The sequence below is a fragment of the Papilio machaon genome, chromosome 11 (genome assembly GCF_912999745.1).
Source record: "Papilio machaon chromosome 11, ilPapMach1.1, whole genome shotgun sequence".
NCBI lineage: Eukaryota > Metazoa > Arthropoda > Insecta > Lepidoptera > Papilionidae > Papilio > Papilio machaon.
This window is the reverse complement of record NC_059996.1, coordinates 7,671,399-7,689,814: the sequence shown is the minus strand read 5'-3', so window position 1 is coordinate 7,689,814 and position 18,416 is coordinate 7,671,399. Positions and strand designations below refer to the sequence as shown.

The 18,416-nt window shown below is 36.8% G+C and overlaps 1 protein-coding gene across 2 annotated transcripts in view; it reads right to left on the bottom strand.

Moving 5' to 3' along the window:
- Positions 1 to 18,416, bottom strand: part of LOC106709722 (serum response factor homolog) — a 173,377-nt gene that overhangs the window by 135,647 nt on the left and 19,314 nt on the right. For both annotated transcript variants that reach the window (XM_045680001.1, XM_014501575.2), the window contains exon 2: positions 13,257 to 13,499. In XM_045680001.1, coding sequence (XP_045535957.1) covers positions 13,257 to 13,499 — 243 coding nt within the window. The remainder of the gene's footprint in view (positions 1 to 13,256; positions 13,500 to 18,416) is intronic.

Here is an 18,416-nt window from a genome sequence, read left to right as displayed (position 1 = left end):
TTCAACAAAGAATGAACTTACCCTTTTTGATGTTTTCTTTTTTCTTTCTTCTATATTCACTTCTGTATAAAGATTGGCCAATCTTAAAGTCTATTACGCTGTCGATGCCAAAGGAAAGCTGAAGCCTCCCTCTAGAATCAAAAGAGACTCAGAGGAGGATCTTTGAGCAATTACTATCGCCTTATACAATCATTTTCGCCTTGGATTGTGGAAAAAAATTAAAGAAGCGATACTTTGGCATCCACTTGTTTTAAAACTATTTAACGACTACGTCGCGATAGTATCTGATAAAAGTATAATTAATCAGTGACCATCTTAACGTAGCGTCATAATGGTAAATAACCAAAACACTACCGGACAATCATTTCACTAAAATATTTTTTCTTTTAGTGTTTTCTTTAATAATCTTTAGTAACTCAAGGAAGATGGTCCTCGTGGTCCGAGTTGACGACAGCCGATATTAAAATACGCCAAAATTCCATTGAATGCGTTCACATGACTTTAGGCCTTTAAGCCACGTGGCGTATATCAATAGAATAGAGTAGTATTTCAACATGGGGCCCCACGGCTGCCGTCCCTAATCACATTGTTTTCAAACGCTATCTGGATAGAGGTCTCAGAATACTGGTTTTATAAGGAATGCTCCAAAAAAAACTGAAACTTCAATCCAAGATAGTTGGACTACACGTAGAATCATGTTCCGAAAATGTGTCCGCTAGTGGTGGGGGGTAGGAAGGCTGTTAACTTAATACAAAACCTGATATAATTTTCAACGTTTTATTTTTTATAATTTTTTTAATGTCTTCTCCCATTTCGTCTATGACATTGTACAAACACGTAATATAAATTATTCCAAACGATAAAATAAGTCATATTAAAAATAATGTAGATTAAATCTTTTTTATCAAAAAAAAATATTTAAATAGAAAAAAAACTTGTACAACATTGCATCTAGTATTAAAATTACAATTGCTTAATTCGTCATTGTATTGTACATATTTACAAGAAATGTATTTTACAGTAACAATGATTTTAGCGTCTTCAGGTATTACATCTATCACATTATATTAATGAGTGACTTTTGGGCTACACAATGCTATAGCGCGGCGCCACGGCCGAGCGACCTACAAATATAACTCGATAACTTGCCCTCGCACACATGCAACTTGTATATTTCACAACCACTTTAAGTCTCCGAAAATATACTCACAACACGGTGTACTTGTACCTTTGTTACAACTTCATGTAATAACTGATGTTTAACTTCAGTTTTTACATCAAATTGTACTTTTATGTTTCAACTGACTATAATAGATATAAATATATAGATTCCGTCGTTTAACGTATTAAGAATCTATTAAAAATTTATGTTAATAATAAATTTATACGAATTTGTAATTTTATTTATAATTATAATACCAAAAAGAGTATATCAAAGTACTTGCTCGCTTGCGTAAATAGAATCTGTAAAATTTCAACAGTAGCTTTAATCCAAAATATCATATGTAAACGTACATCAAAGATATTAATATTAAAAAACAACATATCACGACAAACGAGCAGCTGTACCGTTGTAAAAATGCATCTTAAGGTCCTTTTAATGAACACTATAAATTCAAACACAGCCGCCGACTCCGACGCCGCGCGGTGCGGCGCGGACACGGCCCGGCTTAAACGAGAATTGAATTATTGCGCGTCGCACATTTATCAGCCGACCATGAATAATCGTCTCGAAAACCAATGAAGCCCATCAAAAACTTAATTCCATATTTAAATATATGTTTTGCAACTTTTTATTATGCGCCAAAACGCGCTGTTAAAATTTTCGACGACTAAATTGCAAGGTTTTTTTTAATCGCAAAAATTATGACAACCATTTGAAAAGCGTTCAATTGAAAGGCGATCAATCTTGTCGGAGCACGCTAAGTCTGGACCTGTCCACGTCTGATAAGTATCAATGAAGACACAAAACTGCAATTCGCTCTACCGCGGCTACAAATGTCGGTGGGCACGCGCGTATTTTACACTTAACTTGATAATTTCTCTTCATTATGGGAGCCTTTACGGGCTGTTAATAATGACTGCTTACTTAATCGTAAAACGCGATAAGAGTTTAAAGACATTTGTAACTATGGTTGTTGAATTGCTTAGAACTATGGATAGCAACGTTTGCTTTCTTACAATTAGAAATTGTACCTATAATTATTATGTATTTTTTTTAATATACAACAAGGTTTAGATATTGCTCCAACAATTGCAAATGTTTTATATGACAGACTAGCGACATATTTAAGTACATTTATAATTTTGTCAACAAACCAATACACAATTTGGCCGAGTTCCAACAAAACAATGATTCGATTTCTAATACGTATTAGATGTTTAGACAACCTGTCAAATAATACTGGAATCACAAGTCGCAACAATTTAAGTACACACTAATATCATCTCTCCAGTGGATGGAGTAAGGCACTCATAGTCTTTGCATTGCCGTCGCTTTCATGTTAGGATACATCATTTATTACTTATTATCTAATATATTAATTTATTATTTATTAAGTTTAAAAATGAGCGTTACGAGCCACAACCGTACTAGCAATTTACAAAATCACATTCTTGTTTATTTCAGATGCTAGTACAGTTGACAATTTGTCCGCCAGAGACTTATTGAACGATTTGTAAAGATAAAATAAATTACACGTATCAATAGAAATAGAATTTATAGCACCACAAGAGAAATGTATCGAGATTTTATCGCATTCAATAAATCAATGGTGGACAACAGTTAAAATATTTGAGACACACATCATGCCTTAAAACTAATATACACTGGTTACGTTGGATGGATCACAAACACAGTTATACGAACACTAAAGCACAAACTGGGAATGTTGCGTTACAATACAGGTATCAATACATTCGTGACTTTGTCCCGAAACAAACTATCAGATCGATAAAACTGTATATACTAGTAAAAAATATATTAAAATTTACTCTTAAATATAAACCTGAGAACAGTTTAAAATGTAAAAAGAGATCACCCAATAGAATGAAATTATTTCAACACTGCAGCAATACCAGAGTAACAAGCACCCGTCGTAAAGGTCGACGTGGCGCACCGGGAAATGGGAGCGTAGGTCTGGAGATGTCGGGTCAGAGGTAAATAAGCATGGACCTAAAATCTAATTCTTGCTTTCAAATATCAAACTAAAAACTATACGGACGATGGCACTTGATTAATGGCCTGAGAATTAATCGAATAAAATGCATTAGAGTAAATCCTTACAGTTAAAGTAATAACGCAAAATTATAAACAAAAATTTACATAGCGAACGTAAAGTATTTTATTATGCTAAGTCTCGCGTCTCGTTTGATTTGGTAAGTCGAGTCACGTCCCAACGATATTTGTTTGTTTGCCTGCTATCCAGGTCTGTCGGCTACTTGTGCATTGTTTCTTCCTCTTCCATGACAGCTATTTATGATAGTTTTATGATAATGACTTATAGACATGTTTCTGTACATTCATGAGCGTTTGACTTGGGTCCAGATAAATCATTCCGAAAACCGAACTGAATGTGACGCGAGACATTCACAAACAGTTACATCAGATAGCCACTCGATCTAGGACTAGACTACGAAGTACTACGCCAGCGGAGAGACGTGGAAAGAAAAACAATTACTGAACTGCAAAAGATTTTCTATATAACGTTTGCTCATGAAGTGGGAAGTTGTACCGTTACAACAAAGTATATGTCCGATAAACAACAAAATGTGCTTTGGGAAATTAAGTTATAATTTAAAAAGGTCGATCGTTCCGCAAAGTAAGGCAAAGTGGTCACAAATACATTTTATAGCGAACGCCACCTACGTGTTGATGTCATTCGCGAAGGCAAACTTTACGATAATCTGACACATAAAAAATTGAGAAAACTCCTTCATAAAACGTGAATTTATAACGTGTGCAAATCTGTAGCTCGTTTTATTATGATTATTTCTAAATTTCGGCACAGTTTACGAAGTGGAACAATCCGATTTACTTACATTTAACACATTTTTTACATTAACACGGTTTCTTTGGCACAGTAAATCTTAATTTTGTGACGAAATGCAGTCAATATTTTGAAATTATTATAATCGAAAGCCTCTTAAAGCGTTATCAGGGCGAAGAGCATCGAATTGCGATTTTTTAAGTTGTCTGCGTGGGCGGCGCCGGCGTCGCCGTGGGCGGACGGAAGTGAGAGCGCCGGTACGTTCGTTTTGCATCTTTGTCTAACGTTTCGGAGATGACATTAGCGAAAATGAGATAGGCGAAGTTATCAATAATGTCACAGATTACAAACAAGATAGGAGCACTGGCAAGGCTCTTTAGTTTATGGCCACTTTCGATTCAGACCGTGACGCAAGCGGTGATCGGAATGCGAAGCGACCAGCACACCTCGCATGCAACTGACAGACCCACTCGCTGCGCAGGCTCGTGCTTGTTGCAAAAATTATGTTATTCAGATCACGTGCCGTTCGGGGCTGGCAAAGAAATCTCTTAATCACCGGGTTTGAAACAACCATTTTAAAATGACCACTGTTCAATGAATTGACGATTCAATAACGGTTCATAATTAATGAAGTTGTTAACGAAAAGCGATTTCATTACCGACTGTTAATGTAATTGAGGGAACTGCAATCGTTGTTGAAATCGATTTAATTATAGAGATGGAAACATTGATACAAAAAAATTATTCATTACGTACGTTTGCCGAGTAAAGACATCATTTTTGACTACAGTGGAATTAGACTAATACATTATCACACTTGAAATGGCTTCACAGTAAAGAGTTTCCTTATTCGAGGTTATGTAAAATGCATTTCCTACTTTATCCTTTTGAAACAATAAATCTGCGTGAAGATGTGGTTTCTGATAGAGACGTGTCGATTTTACTGTTAAAGCATGTACCGGACGGGGCGGATAAAAGGCATGACTATAAAATTGGCCTATGACCGAACCTTTTGAAGTAAATACACTAAGAATAAGAATAGATGTCTGATTTTTCTTCCTCAAATTTTATTTTACTGACATAATAAAAAGTTTATTTATGTCTCACGCCAAACCAATTAGTGGCTAAGTCGTTACAGACAAACTAAACCAACTATATCTCCATTTTGTGTTTAATTGAAACACTAAAAAATTCTACAACCTATAACATACATCTGGATTTAGTTTGGGTCTCAGAGATAAATAATTTTCATTAGTAACAACTGAGGATTGAAATAACGAATGATAGATCAATGCGAAGGACGAAAACCTGTTGTGCTCCACTTAGAATTGGATAAGAGTATCAACAATTTGGAGCAGCGACATAGTGATTGCCGATAACACTGAAGGCAATGCGCCCAAGCAAGTGTTCGATACAAATTCACCTCACGTAGCCACAAGCTCGCATCCGATATGATAATGTTGGAATATCTGCAATAATTGAATAGGAAATTAAATTTGTTGATATATCATACACAAACATGTTCCTGTATAATGAAGAATTATTTTCGCTTTAATCTTTATTTAGATTGTCGGCGTCAATTTCGACGATTTCAACTTTGGTGATTGTGTCCAAAATCTATGTGATTATCTCAACAAAAAAATGCACTTTTAGGCTCAAAAATTTGTAGGATTTATTCAATACAATATCTCAACAGCTTTTGACAATAAAATTCTGTTACAGTTCGCTTCAAACGATAAAAGAGCATAAATAAAGTACATCTGCATGTCGGACACAAGTCGCAGCGAGGTTCATCCATAAATCATAAGACGGCGCGGAAGGAGCCGAGTCCAGCACGCGACTCGTACGCAACCAACAACAAACAACCAACTATATTCTAAACATTTGCTGCAATAATCTAACATAGGTCTATATATGCAACTTTTACAACCAATAACAATCAATTAGAGAGCGATTTACTTCATATCTCTCTTTCCCAATGAGGTCGTATGCATGGATCGATTAATGGGTCATAATGAAAGAAAATTTTGATTGTGAATAAAGTGAACTGATAAAAAGAATTTTTCACTTATTGACAAGTTATTAAGACGTTTAATATTTCGAAAGTGATATTTCCTCCAGATCAGAAGTAGCAAGGTCCTCAGCAGAAGGACGCGCCCACGCTGCGTGACTCGGCCGCGATTATATCACCGCATGTAGGTGGCCATATAAGGTCAATTGTTCAAAACACAAACAAAACCGACGCACAATCTATGACCTACATCGATTTACATCAAATTATTAATAACATTGTTTTGGATGTAAAATTCATTTTTTTTATTACATACCGACATTTAACGACAGTTTTAAGGATAAAAAAGCAATTACACCGGAGCAAAAAACCTGATTTCCAAAATATTGAAATATTTATTTTACAATGCAAAAACAAAATCAGATCACGATCAGAGCACATTCTATTATTATGTGTAGTTCAAATTTAAAAACAAACAAAACAAAAAAATCATATCCGAAACTTTAAGTGGTCTATAACCAAAAAGCACTACAACAATTTTATATTTCCCACGTACAAGCGCGACAAAACTAATTCGTGGCACGTACCACGGATTAGCATTTGAAAGCTCATTGTTTGCGTTAGACGCGATTTAAGCGGTCAATGGTTAAAAAACTTATGATGGATGGACACAGAGACAGAGGATATGTTTTGAGAGCTGAATAGGCTACGTACTAGGGGACACGCGCGCAGAATATATTACTGAGACCTTGCGATAGAATGGAAACGAACAAAATCGCATCGGTGACCGTAAATATTCCTGGTGAATTCTCACGCATTAACAAATGTACTTTATTTTGACCTCATTACTTACTTTAATTTGTATAGAGTACAATTATTGTAACACATTTATGCATCCTGAATTAAAATAAGTAAAAGTAGCAAAGGTAATCATATGACGATACAATGTGTTCTTAACTACTATAATACGGACGAAATTCAAATAGGATAAGTGAAGGGCTCCTATAATAGTCTTAAATGCAAATAATAAGGGACAATAAGCGTAAAATTCAACACTCGGCCAATTGGGTTGCAAGCTCAGCTGTTCCCACGTAGCTGTCACAGCGGGCAGGCCCGAGCCTATCGTCCTATCTACACCACAGTGGACAATCCGCTTAACAAAGTCTCACCGACTATGGCCCGGCCCGACCGTTTCCCACGCGCTAACGGTCGCTTAGAAACCGGGACGTTAGCTCCAAGAAAACCGTGTCGTTTCCAACACGAACAATATCCAATTCTAGCCCAGTACCAAGCAATACTCAAGCCGCCGAAGCAAAGCGGAGATGAAACAAAAACGAGCGAAGATGACGCGCCCCAGACGGCCGAGATCCAATACAAAAGGATGACCGATAACTTGTATGTTCACTCGATGACAGAAGAAAACATTGTTTGCATTGTGAACAATAATTTTAAAAATTGACCATCACGTCGTCGATGAAAAGAAACGCAGTCGCGAGCACTCGGTTAAGAAATAATGCTATTTGTTTTTGTCTCTTTTCCCTTTTGAAATTTTACAAACGATTAAATTCGCAGCGGGTTGCAAGCTTTTGATGTCAGTTTCTAATTGTAGGAAAAGTATGTATATTTATGTATAATACTTTTAAATACATTGTTCTACAACTACAAATCTTTATCGAATACATATGTGAAACAGTGTCATCGTTCAATAATTATAGCAATAGCAAAGCAAAATAAAACACTCGACTAAAATTGCACGTATACATTTAGTCATTACAATTTACCCAAACCGGATACACACCAAATTAAATAGGACTACATTTGTTGTAACTAACATCACGCTCAAGGAAGTTTTCTTTTAAATATACTAAAACATAACTTTAAAGAGTAAACTAAAGTAATTTAGGTTGAAAAACGTAATATAATATTACATCCAGTGATAAGGTAAGAGTAGCTATGAATGCGATCGTAAGAACTGTTCCATCTTAGATATTGCTGACAGACTATTTTAGAGCTATAAAGACTGAAGTTTGTTTAATTTAAATTATGAGATTTAGCAATATGTGTTAGCGATAACCTAATAGGCGTAGTATAAAAGGTATCTTTGATAGTGTGGTGTAACACAATATGCTAGGCGAACGGGCGGTGACGCGGCGGCCAGTTCACGCTATTCCCGGCCGGGACTAATTTTAACCATCTGCGTCTCCCAGTCTAGTTTTAGGAAGTGGGCCGCCTTGTGTTCGCCGAATCAATTTGTGGCACGCGTCGCCACTCGCGACTCGCGACCCGTCAAAACCATCAATATAATAATATTCCAATAGATATCCAATGTTCGAAGATAATCAAGTTAATAAGAATTTAAAAAACTAGAATTTCGACTTCTGGTATCGATAAAATAGATTCAGAGAAGCATTCGATTGACTCGCAGCATCCTATCGATGAATGAGCTCAATTAACAGAAGTAATGATACGACTATTGCAATTATTTACTCGGCTTCGGAACGCAATTACTAGAGGCTCTTAATTGGGGCCCGGATTGATTCTTGCGGCGTGTGACGCAAACGTCTGCCAATCGAGCAATCTATCGCAGATGTTGGCGCAGAAATATAATCGGCCCTTCCAATTATCGAAATGACACTTGCAACGACCACGTCCATATCCACTGGACGCAACGGCGACACAGACTAAATCTATAATGGATGAGGCGCGTCCCGAGTCCGTCCAGTAAACGAGATCGTACCAACAAGCGCGCATACATAACTAAACAGGCAGACGGCGGTCGGTTTGTTAATCTATGAGGATTACGTCGCGTGGACAGCTCGGAACCGACTTTAAGACAACTCTTATGACGGGGTCTAAATAGAAGTTTCTGGAAAGTAAAGGATGGAGTGTGTCAGCTACAATACGTTCTAACACTAGCACGTGTCGCGAATACGGAGGAGGTCGGCCGCCAATCATTACAATCACCGCAAGAGATGTGAGCGGAATTGTGTTACCGCTAGATAATGTTGTAGGGATTTAGGATTACTTGGCGCCATTTTAACGATCCTTATCTTCTTGATTAGGTAACCAAATATACTGCTTAGGTGAGCAGCATTAAGTATATTTACTTTAATTTACATCTTATGTCAAAAATTCAACTAAAATAGATTTAGTCTACGTTAGTTTAAAGCAAATTTGTAATTCGAGTCGATGTTGAACGGCACGAATCAATCTCGGTGTGAACGTAATTGTAGTTTAGTGAGGAGTACAGGTCGTGTATCAGGCGGGTCACAACAGTAGCCAATTTGTAAGCGTAAACAATACGGTTTACTAACGAAGGCAACAATATAGTGGCCTTAGGGCTGCGAAATATCTCAAACGGTGACAAGGCGGGCCGGGATATAACGAGAGGAGCCGCGGCCATTGTATTTATGCATCAAACACAATTTATTTATTCGGCAAACATTACGGAGACACAAAATCCTGTCCATAAATACATGAGAGAGCACATATCAAGTATCGGAATGCAAACGGCGGGGTCTGAATTATGCAACAGCGCGGCCGCGTGCGGGGTGGACGCTACTCCTAAAATAATATACGGATTGCGTTGTGCCTCCGAGACGTGCGCTTTACTCTAGTTGTTAATTTTGAACGCGACGCTTTGTAATGCCATAAAATTATCTGTACCAATAATTGTACTAATTTTATTTCTATTTACTATTATGGAGAAGACCAGAAAAATGTTAGCACACACAGTGATTCTGTTGGAATTTTAGCTTACAGTTGCGTATATTATTTAGACATATTGCTAGACCATTAGTTCTACAAAACATCCACATTAGGAGGTGCACGGTGATCACTATCGTGAATTAAGTCACGGTCGAGTTACGTAATGGTAAAATTATCATGTATCGATTCGCGAAGATCCCGACCGATACAAGGGACCCATTACTTAACCGACGGCGCGAAACGAACTCACGAAGCGGCCGTTGCTCCTGCGGGAATTTCACTAAATTAAGACCATCCTACCCTCAAGGGGATACCATCACAACCCGAGGCGATTTAATCTTTATCGGTTTTTAATAAGGAACGAATCGGAATCTACATGGTCGTCGTTCGATCGCCTCGGCGCGGGATGAATCTCTTCATTTGTTGTCCGGCGACATGCGATTATTGCTTTGGCGGATTAACGGTGGGCCATTCATCTCCCATGGGTGGTCGATCGGTGCGTTAATTACAGGGCCGCCGAGGCGTTCATTTTATAAGAATTTCGCAAACGTTAAGCGATTTCTTTTAAAAATCGAACCGGCGGTGCATTTACGAATAATGAATTAACGGTGCGAGAGGACGGCACGAGGGGTGCGGCGTGCGGCGAACACTCCGGCCCATATAATTAGAGACACGGCGCGGTGCGGCGGCGTGCTGTCGTTAAAACACACGCACGTGCCAAATAAGCGCAGCGCACAAATGGACACACATCTGAATTTCACAAGCTACGGCAATAGTAGGTGTTTGCCCCAATATCGTAACATCGAAAGTAATGTTTCAATATCAGGACTCGAATCATACAACTGTTCAAATAAAACAACTTAATATTCAGATTATAAGATTACAAATTAGTTAAACAAAAAAATCAAGAACAATAGGAGCGGCGAGATGTTGTATTTAATCCTTGAACCACACGCGGTGATGATTACGACGCACCTATTAGTCAAATTAGACTTATTGTTGGCTAACGGCGGGGTCTGATGCGGGCCGGCGGATCAGCTTACACGCGGACGATTATGTAAGGAGCATCGGCCGCACAATAACGATGACTCAACATAAATTGCGCACAGCGTTTATCAAAACAATAGTACTGATAAGTTAATAAAGGGAGACGCGCGACTAACGAGCGATTACAAGCCGACTTGTGGCATAGACGCGCCCGCGACGAATACGTTATGCGGCGGTGAGTCACCGACAGCGACAGCACCTCTGGGACCGACCACCGTTGAAAAAAACCAAGAATTTACAACTCGTGTCGATAACTTCTATAGTGGCGACTGAGGCTTTTTTACAAATAAAGAACAGGGAACGTGCTTTGAAATAGAATCGAGGTATCCGCTGTGGAATCCAGGGAAGAAATGCGAGCGACGAAAGCGAAAATGCACTTTTACGATATTACGAAACGCGCAGACGGCGAACTCGAGATTAGGAGATCCGTTCGCGGTGAGGGCACTGACCGAATTCCATATTTATATCGCTAATTCATGCAAGAGAACATCTGCATCCTACGATACGATTGCGTCAACGCGCGCCGCTTGGGATCGTATTCACGAAACAGCCTCGAGAGTAACTCGCGACGAATACTAAAAGAATCATATTTATGTGTGTGACTGGGCTCCGTTGACGAGTGAAACGGTTCCCTGGGAAGCGGAGAAAAGCGCCGGCGCTCGATCCGGAGAAACTGGAGCGCGACCGGTATGTCACACGACCGGACGCTATAAAAATGTAAACAGAACCGTCAACATCGAGTGCAGCGGGCGCCCGAGAGCAGCCGCGAGATGCCTTTATCACTAGTAATCACAATTATACTTTGAATATTTCAATCGGAATAAACTTATCGGTGACAAGTGAACAATAATCGTGTCTATGCCAACACTTTAAATCGAAAGATCTGAATCGATAGAAGGCAAACATCGATTCTGTGTAAACAATTTCAACGTTAGTGCGTGTAGAGCTATATCGGAGGTCGGAGGCGACCACAGTGGGCGCTCGATGGGATCCGATTAAATCGATATGCAAATGAAGAGCGAAGGATTAATCGATGTGCGTATTCGTTGGGATGGGAGTAACAGTGACCAATGTGGTACAAATCGATGAATAAATAGTACTCGATTAGCTTTGCGTTAATCGATGGATTAAGACTTTGGCTGAGCTTATTGATGTATGACATGCGGATGTTTGGCAATAATTGACTTTATATCTACATAGCGACTGTAGTAGAATGATATCCATACATTTATTGATTATTTTTTAATGTCTGCATAAGAGATATAATGAACATGAATTCATTACGATATTTTTATTTTGTTTTGGTTGCCGTCTTAGAAAAGTAGCTGTCAAGATTGACAAGGTGTAAGAATCTCAATGCAGGGCAGCAGCCACCGAAAGCAATTTTTCAATTAAGTCAGTTGATAATCCGGATCACAGCAGCCACGGGCGGCGGTCGACTGCGGTAATTGGAAACTGTCTCTAGTTCCAAGCACCTGCTACTTTGTTAGCGAGTTTTTCTCTCTTTGCATTTAATAAAGGCGCCATGAACGACCGATCGATACGAGTTCAATTTCTTATTTATTTATACGATCTACGTACATACTAATAAATATAATATTATCCAAATAAAAGCACGACTTTAATGTATTTTTAAAATAAAATATTTATTATCCTTATTCACTTTGCTAATTTTAAAAATTTACTTTAAACGTTCTACTAAAATTCATATCTATTTATTGTCACATCAAGACTAAATCGAGATTCCAATTATCATAAACGCCATCTTTTAAATTAAAAAAAAATTATAGAGGAAGTAGCTGCCGTATCTATATTTAATTATTGATTTTAGTCACTTATATTAATTTCTTCAAAATCTAGAATCGTCCTAAAGCTTCCTTACAGTAAACAAATTAACAAAGAATTTCTATTACACCGCTGACCATCATTATTCTGAATGAATGGCAGATTCATTCATCATAACATAACCGCGATGCAAGGCCGCTCCCACTTCCGAATCATTCCAAACATAAAGACCGGTTTATCTTCATTATAAAATATAATTTGAATAACTTTATTCTCCTTTTTTAAAGAACGATAGAATCTACGAGATGCAGACACATGTGTTTCGTAAATTGATGTTACGGATTGTCTCACTAGAAAAAAAACTAAACGAGTTGATAATGGACCCAAATCAAACGCTCTAAGAAACGACAAAGACATAAATTAAGTAATTACAATCTGTCAGCTATTTACAAATATAGTTAACAAAATACTTTATTGTTTGCATTTGTGTATCCCTTCTTAACTGTTATAGGGGAGAACTACCGCTGCGGGTGATGAGACATGTGGGGGTGAGATAAATGTGGGTGAGAGTAAGGCTGTCCGAGAGAGCCGAGCGGGAGGGGCGAGGGACAGGGCGCGTGCTGGTGGTATTGCTGCAGCGGCGAAGGCGCGAGGCCAGGGTGCCCGTGATGTTCTAGGGGGTACTGCGCGGAGCCGGCGTACGCCAGTTGCCTCACCTTCATGTCCTCGTCAACCACGTTGTAGGTGAGCTCCGTCTCCTCGAAGCCGGTGGCGGCCATTCGCTGCTCGCTGGTGGTGGGCGGATCGGGCGAGTTGAGACATGTCTGTATCAGTCGCTTGCCCGAGTCTGACGTGATCATGGGCTGTAGCTTACGCGTCGCGAAAGTGTACACGTGCCCTGTCTCCGATGCAACTAGCAGCATCACTTGAGTGCCCGTCAGCGTAGACAGCTCGTATGCCTGCAAATAATAACACAATTGTTAATTATAATACACTAGCTATTGCCTACGACTTCGTCCCTGTAACTTCCCAATAGTGAAAGAATTGTACAATTCGGTTCAGTTCTTTCAGAGTTTATTCAATGCAAACAAACAAACAAATCTTTTCCTTTATTATATTAGTATAGATAATAATGCTTCAAAGATTCCCTGATGTGTTATGTACTTTTGTACTATCATAAATAAAACTGTAACACGAAACAGCTTTTTGTGTGGTTTTTCAATGTAATATTATTCAGAATCGAACATATATTAAAAGCTGTAAAATTATGAATTCAAAATATTTAATGCATTTTGTATGTCTGAAAGGCTGTTATTAAAATAATTCCATGTTACAATACATAATAATAAATCAATGATGTAATGTTTAATTCCAAGATTTAGCGAGCACTCATTTGACCCAAATAAACAGGTTTCAGTCAATTAGCATATAGCTCAAACTTGTCTACATTTAGACAGAAACGTTGTTTTTTTTTCACATTTAAGATCTAATCACATTTCGTCAAAGGTGAAACCATTTAATAAACGACAAAGATAACTTGACATAGAACGAGTTCAAAGCTTTGATGGTACCGATGTATAAACAAGACATTTAAAAAACAGGAGTGTGAAAAGAAAGCAATGCAGGAAATTACATTTGGGCCGAAAAGCGCCCTTGCAACCTTTCACCTCTCCCACGCCCCTTAATTCGTAAGCAAACTAAACTGTTTGGGAGCGACAGTCTCACGGGTACAGTCCGTGTGTGCCCCGCGCATTATCACACCCACAAGCGCCACCTACACAATTTAAACCAATTTACATGTATTTGTTAAACATTGAAAAGTCAACTCAAACTTTATAAAAATACGGACGATCCGGCGACAAACTGAGCGACGGGCAATTGACGAATTTGCGGCTATCTCGCTGTTTGACATACAAATAATTGTTAACAGAATGTAAACCTTACTGCGTAGGCAATACGTACATAGGTGTGAAAGTCTTCGAAGCTTTAGAAGTGGCATTACGCTCATCCGTAAAATAAATATGCTTACCGTAGGTTTCTGAGAGCAAAACCCTTGTTTAAAATATATTGTTATCTCTGTTTTGTCAAAGCTAATGACAGAGATGACGATATGTTTTATACAGAGATTTTGGTCTGAGAAACCAACAGTCAGTTTTATAACTGGCAGCAAATAAACAATGTTCCAGTAATATGTATACGTGATCAAACAACAAATTGCCCATCCTAAGGATTCATATAACGTGAAAAATAAAGAGCATATTGTCTTATATATAACTAACTAGCTTTTACCCGAGACTCCGTCCGCGCGGAATAAAAAAAAATACACACAAGATAAAAAAAGTTCCTATGTTCGAACGATCTTGAGTTATAAATAGTGTAACTAACACGACTTTCTTTTATATATATAGATTAATCTAAGCACTAAAAATTCCCAGCTATTTACTTTGATATATTTATTTTATTTGGAAAATTAATTAGTACATTAATGTCTTAATAATACAAAGGGTTCTTTAAATCCTAAATCAAAAAGCAGAACATCTTACGTACAGTAGAGATCTGCATATTGACCAAAAATTCGCCAATACGTCATTCATCATAGTCCCTTCATTCAACAGACTCTAGCGAAATTCACTTCAATTCAATAGATCGTAACATTTATCAATGATCATTACTTCAATTACAACTCTCCATTCACTAACTATAAAGGTCAAAGATTGTACAGATAAAAGCAAATATAATGAACGAAACCACAACCTTAATCTTGTTAAGGGTAACACCGACAGTTCCAAATGTCGACCGATCAATCAATCATACGCAAACAAGAATTGCAACATAGAAAAAAAAAGCAATCGGATTTTATCATGGCGATTGTCAATTAAGTTAAAGTTGGTTTTTCTATTAAGCAGGAGTTATATAAATATATGAGTAAATCATACAATATTGGGTTCATTCATAGATTTAAAAAGTACTTGTTCCTACGCATGCAGTATTTCAATAAACAATAAATTGATACCTTTTATGTAAACTTGAATTATTTATTTGTGCATACAATCTTATATAGAAACTACGCAAAAGGTATACGTTGCCTAATTTGTGTTTTTTGACGTTAGCTTGTTTTAAATTAAATAAAATCAGGTGCTATACCAAAATAGTACATGTTACAGAATAACGTAAATAAAGTGTATTTGTAGCTTACGTTATAATTCATAAACACTGTTGGCAACACAATCGTTCTTTCTTCCTTCCTGTTGTATGCACATTTAATTAATACATTCTACCATTTTGAAACTGATTGCGTCCGTTTAATTTTGCTATGACTCCACATCAAGAGCGAGAGGGGCGTTATATAAATTCCTATGTTCAACAAACATCATTGAATAGTTGAAGAAAAAAAGGACATTTTGGGAATGAAAATAAAAACTGATTTTGTTCTTACATTATTTAGATAAGCATAATTAAACAGCATCCTTGTTAGTAATTAATACAGTTCATAGGCTAAATGACGACCTCGTAAAACTCGTTACTTGCTTGAGATCTTACAAAAATAATAAATTAAAAGTGCAAAAACTCTTGTAAAACCATTCAGTGTTTGTCGTATGACACTCTGTTCCTTTTAATTGATTTTCTGCTAATTGATTTGTTACTTTAACACTTTAATCACAAGGTCGCATTTCACTTGCAACAACATCACACCCTCCTAGCTCGTTTCGCCGATCAATAAGATGATTGATGATAAGACGCTAATTAGCAACTGTGCTCCCCTCGACACCGACTTAAGCTCATCTGGGTCATTGCAAAATATACTTTATTCATATCTGGCACAAGTTTCACAATGCAAATGCAATTAAGTCGGTGTCAAAACCGATGATTACAAATGCACCCTTAATGAGCATTGTTGTTAATATGATTAACGACAACGACGAAATTCCGCGTCCCATTACTGATATAATGCTCTTCAAAAATCGAAAAGTTGATTAAAATATCGGCAAATGATTCCGCTGCACATAAATAGACTGTGGCATGGATATCTCTAAAAGGAATATTATATTAAGTGATTAACAACGGCCGTAACTGGTAAATTAATAATATAGTTAAAGGTCATTATGAATGAGTTGTGCGGAGGTGTCGACACGTGCCGGAGGAAATGACACGTATCGATCGGGTGTAAAATTCACTTTGATGTGCCGCGGGGGCGTCGCTTACGTCATTTCGGAGACGCCGATCAAGTTAAGAAGCATCAAGAACGTGTTAATTTGTATCGAGTGCTATATTATGTTGATTACAGAAGCAAGTAGAATCAAAGCTTCTCAAACTTTTCACATTAAGCTTTCGGAACGTTAGATTACAAAAGCATTAATATAAAATAAATTACTTAACGAAACTCGGTCAAAACTATTACTTAAATATTAAAATGAACATAATTTATTTCAAGGGCAAACGAATTAAGATACTGTATAAAAATTTGCCAAGTCAAAAAAAAATTAAAAATAAGTAATTCCAGATTTAAACTTAACAACGAAAAACGGTAGCATTTATACATTTATAGCAGCACTTCACAATCATTAAAACTTGATATTTTTGTTTTATTACAATAATTATCTCGTTCATTGTGATAACATTTAAAAGTTAATAAAAGCTCGCCGGCGTCTGTCGTTATGTCTTCAAGTCCATACCCTCCCCCTTCACCCCCAACACCGAACCGCACCAAAACTACTGACAACTCATCCGGTGACATAACAGTACAATTATATAAATGCTTGTCCACTTTCGGACATGAGATATTTTCAACGTCTTTTTTTATCTTAACGAGACCTTATTAACCATCTCCTGTGAAAAATAATCAGCCAAAATTGTAATATTGCTTTTAAGTTTACCAAGTTGAAGTCCAAGCTAATTTGGTCTAAATTTCAATTAAAAAAACCCTTTATTAGAAGCCTATGTGTTCTTCCAGACTATGCTAGAGCATAATGAAATGAAAAAATAATGAAATTAAATTTGGCATAGATGTAGACATCTATGCCAAATTTCATGTAGATCTGTTTAGCAGTTCCGGATATACCTTCAAAAGAACATCCATCCATCCATCTAAACATTCAAATTTTTAATATAAATAAGGAAGAAGTAAGATTTTCATTTTCATTTTTTTTCCAAATTATCCTAATTACCGATCGTGCCTTTTTCCTCTACAACATTAAAATAAAAAATATATATCCAATAGGTAACAAAATCCAATATGCATTTTAAAAATAAATAAAGAAAACATTTTTTTTAATCTTTGTGTAATGAAATAATTAGTAGTAATCAAATAATATATTTTTTAATTTAATTTCAGTAGTAAAATAAACTGTTTTACGTACTCTTATCGCTTTTAATCCAGAAGTTAAACCAACTACTATAATTAGCGTAATTACGCTAACAAGATTATAACTTGTCCTAACATTTTATATTTCAAGGCTTCTGCGACCGTAATCCTACGTAAGAATTTGTCTTAGCAACTAGCCCACGTTGTGATAAGTAAGCGTATAACTTGTCATATGATAAATATAACTTGTCATCAAGTCATCACTTGTCAACAAGTCGGTGGAATTGATCACACAAATTGTGGTTTTAATTCCGTTAATAACATATCAAAAAGCTTAACAAAGCAACCTGTTTGTGTCTAACAGTGAGTTTGGACTGCAGTGATTTCTAACACATATTGTTGTCTCTGTTTTGGCTAAGAGAATAAAAGGGATGGATATCTTAATTCAAGTCTCTAAAGTAGAGTCGTACTTTATACATTCATCTATATATATATCTATATATATATATATATATATATATATATATATATATATATATATATATATATATATATATATATATATATATATATA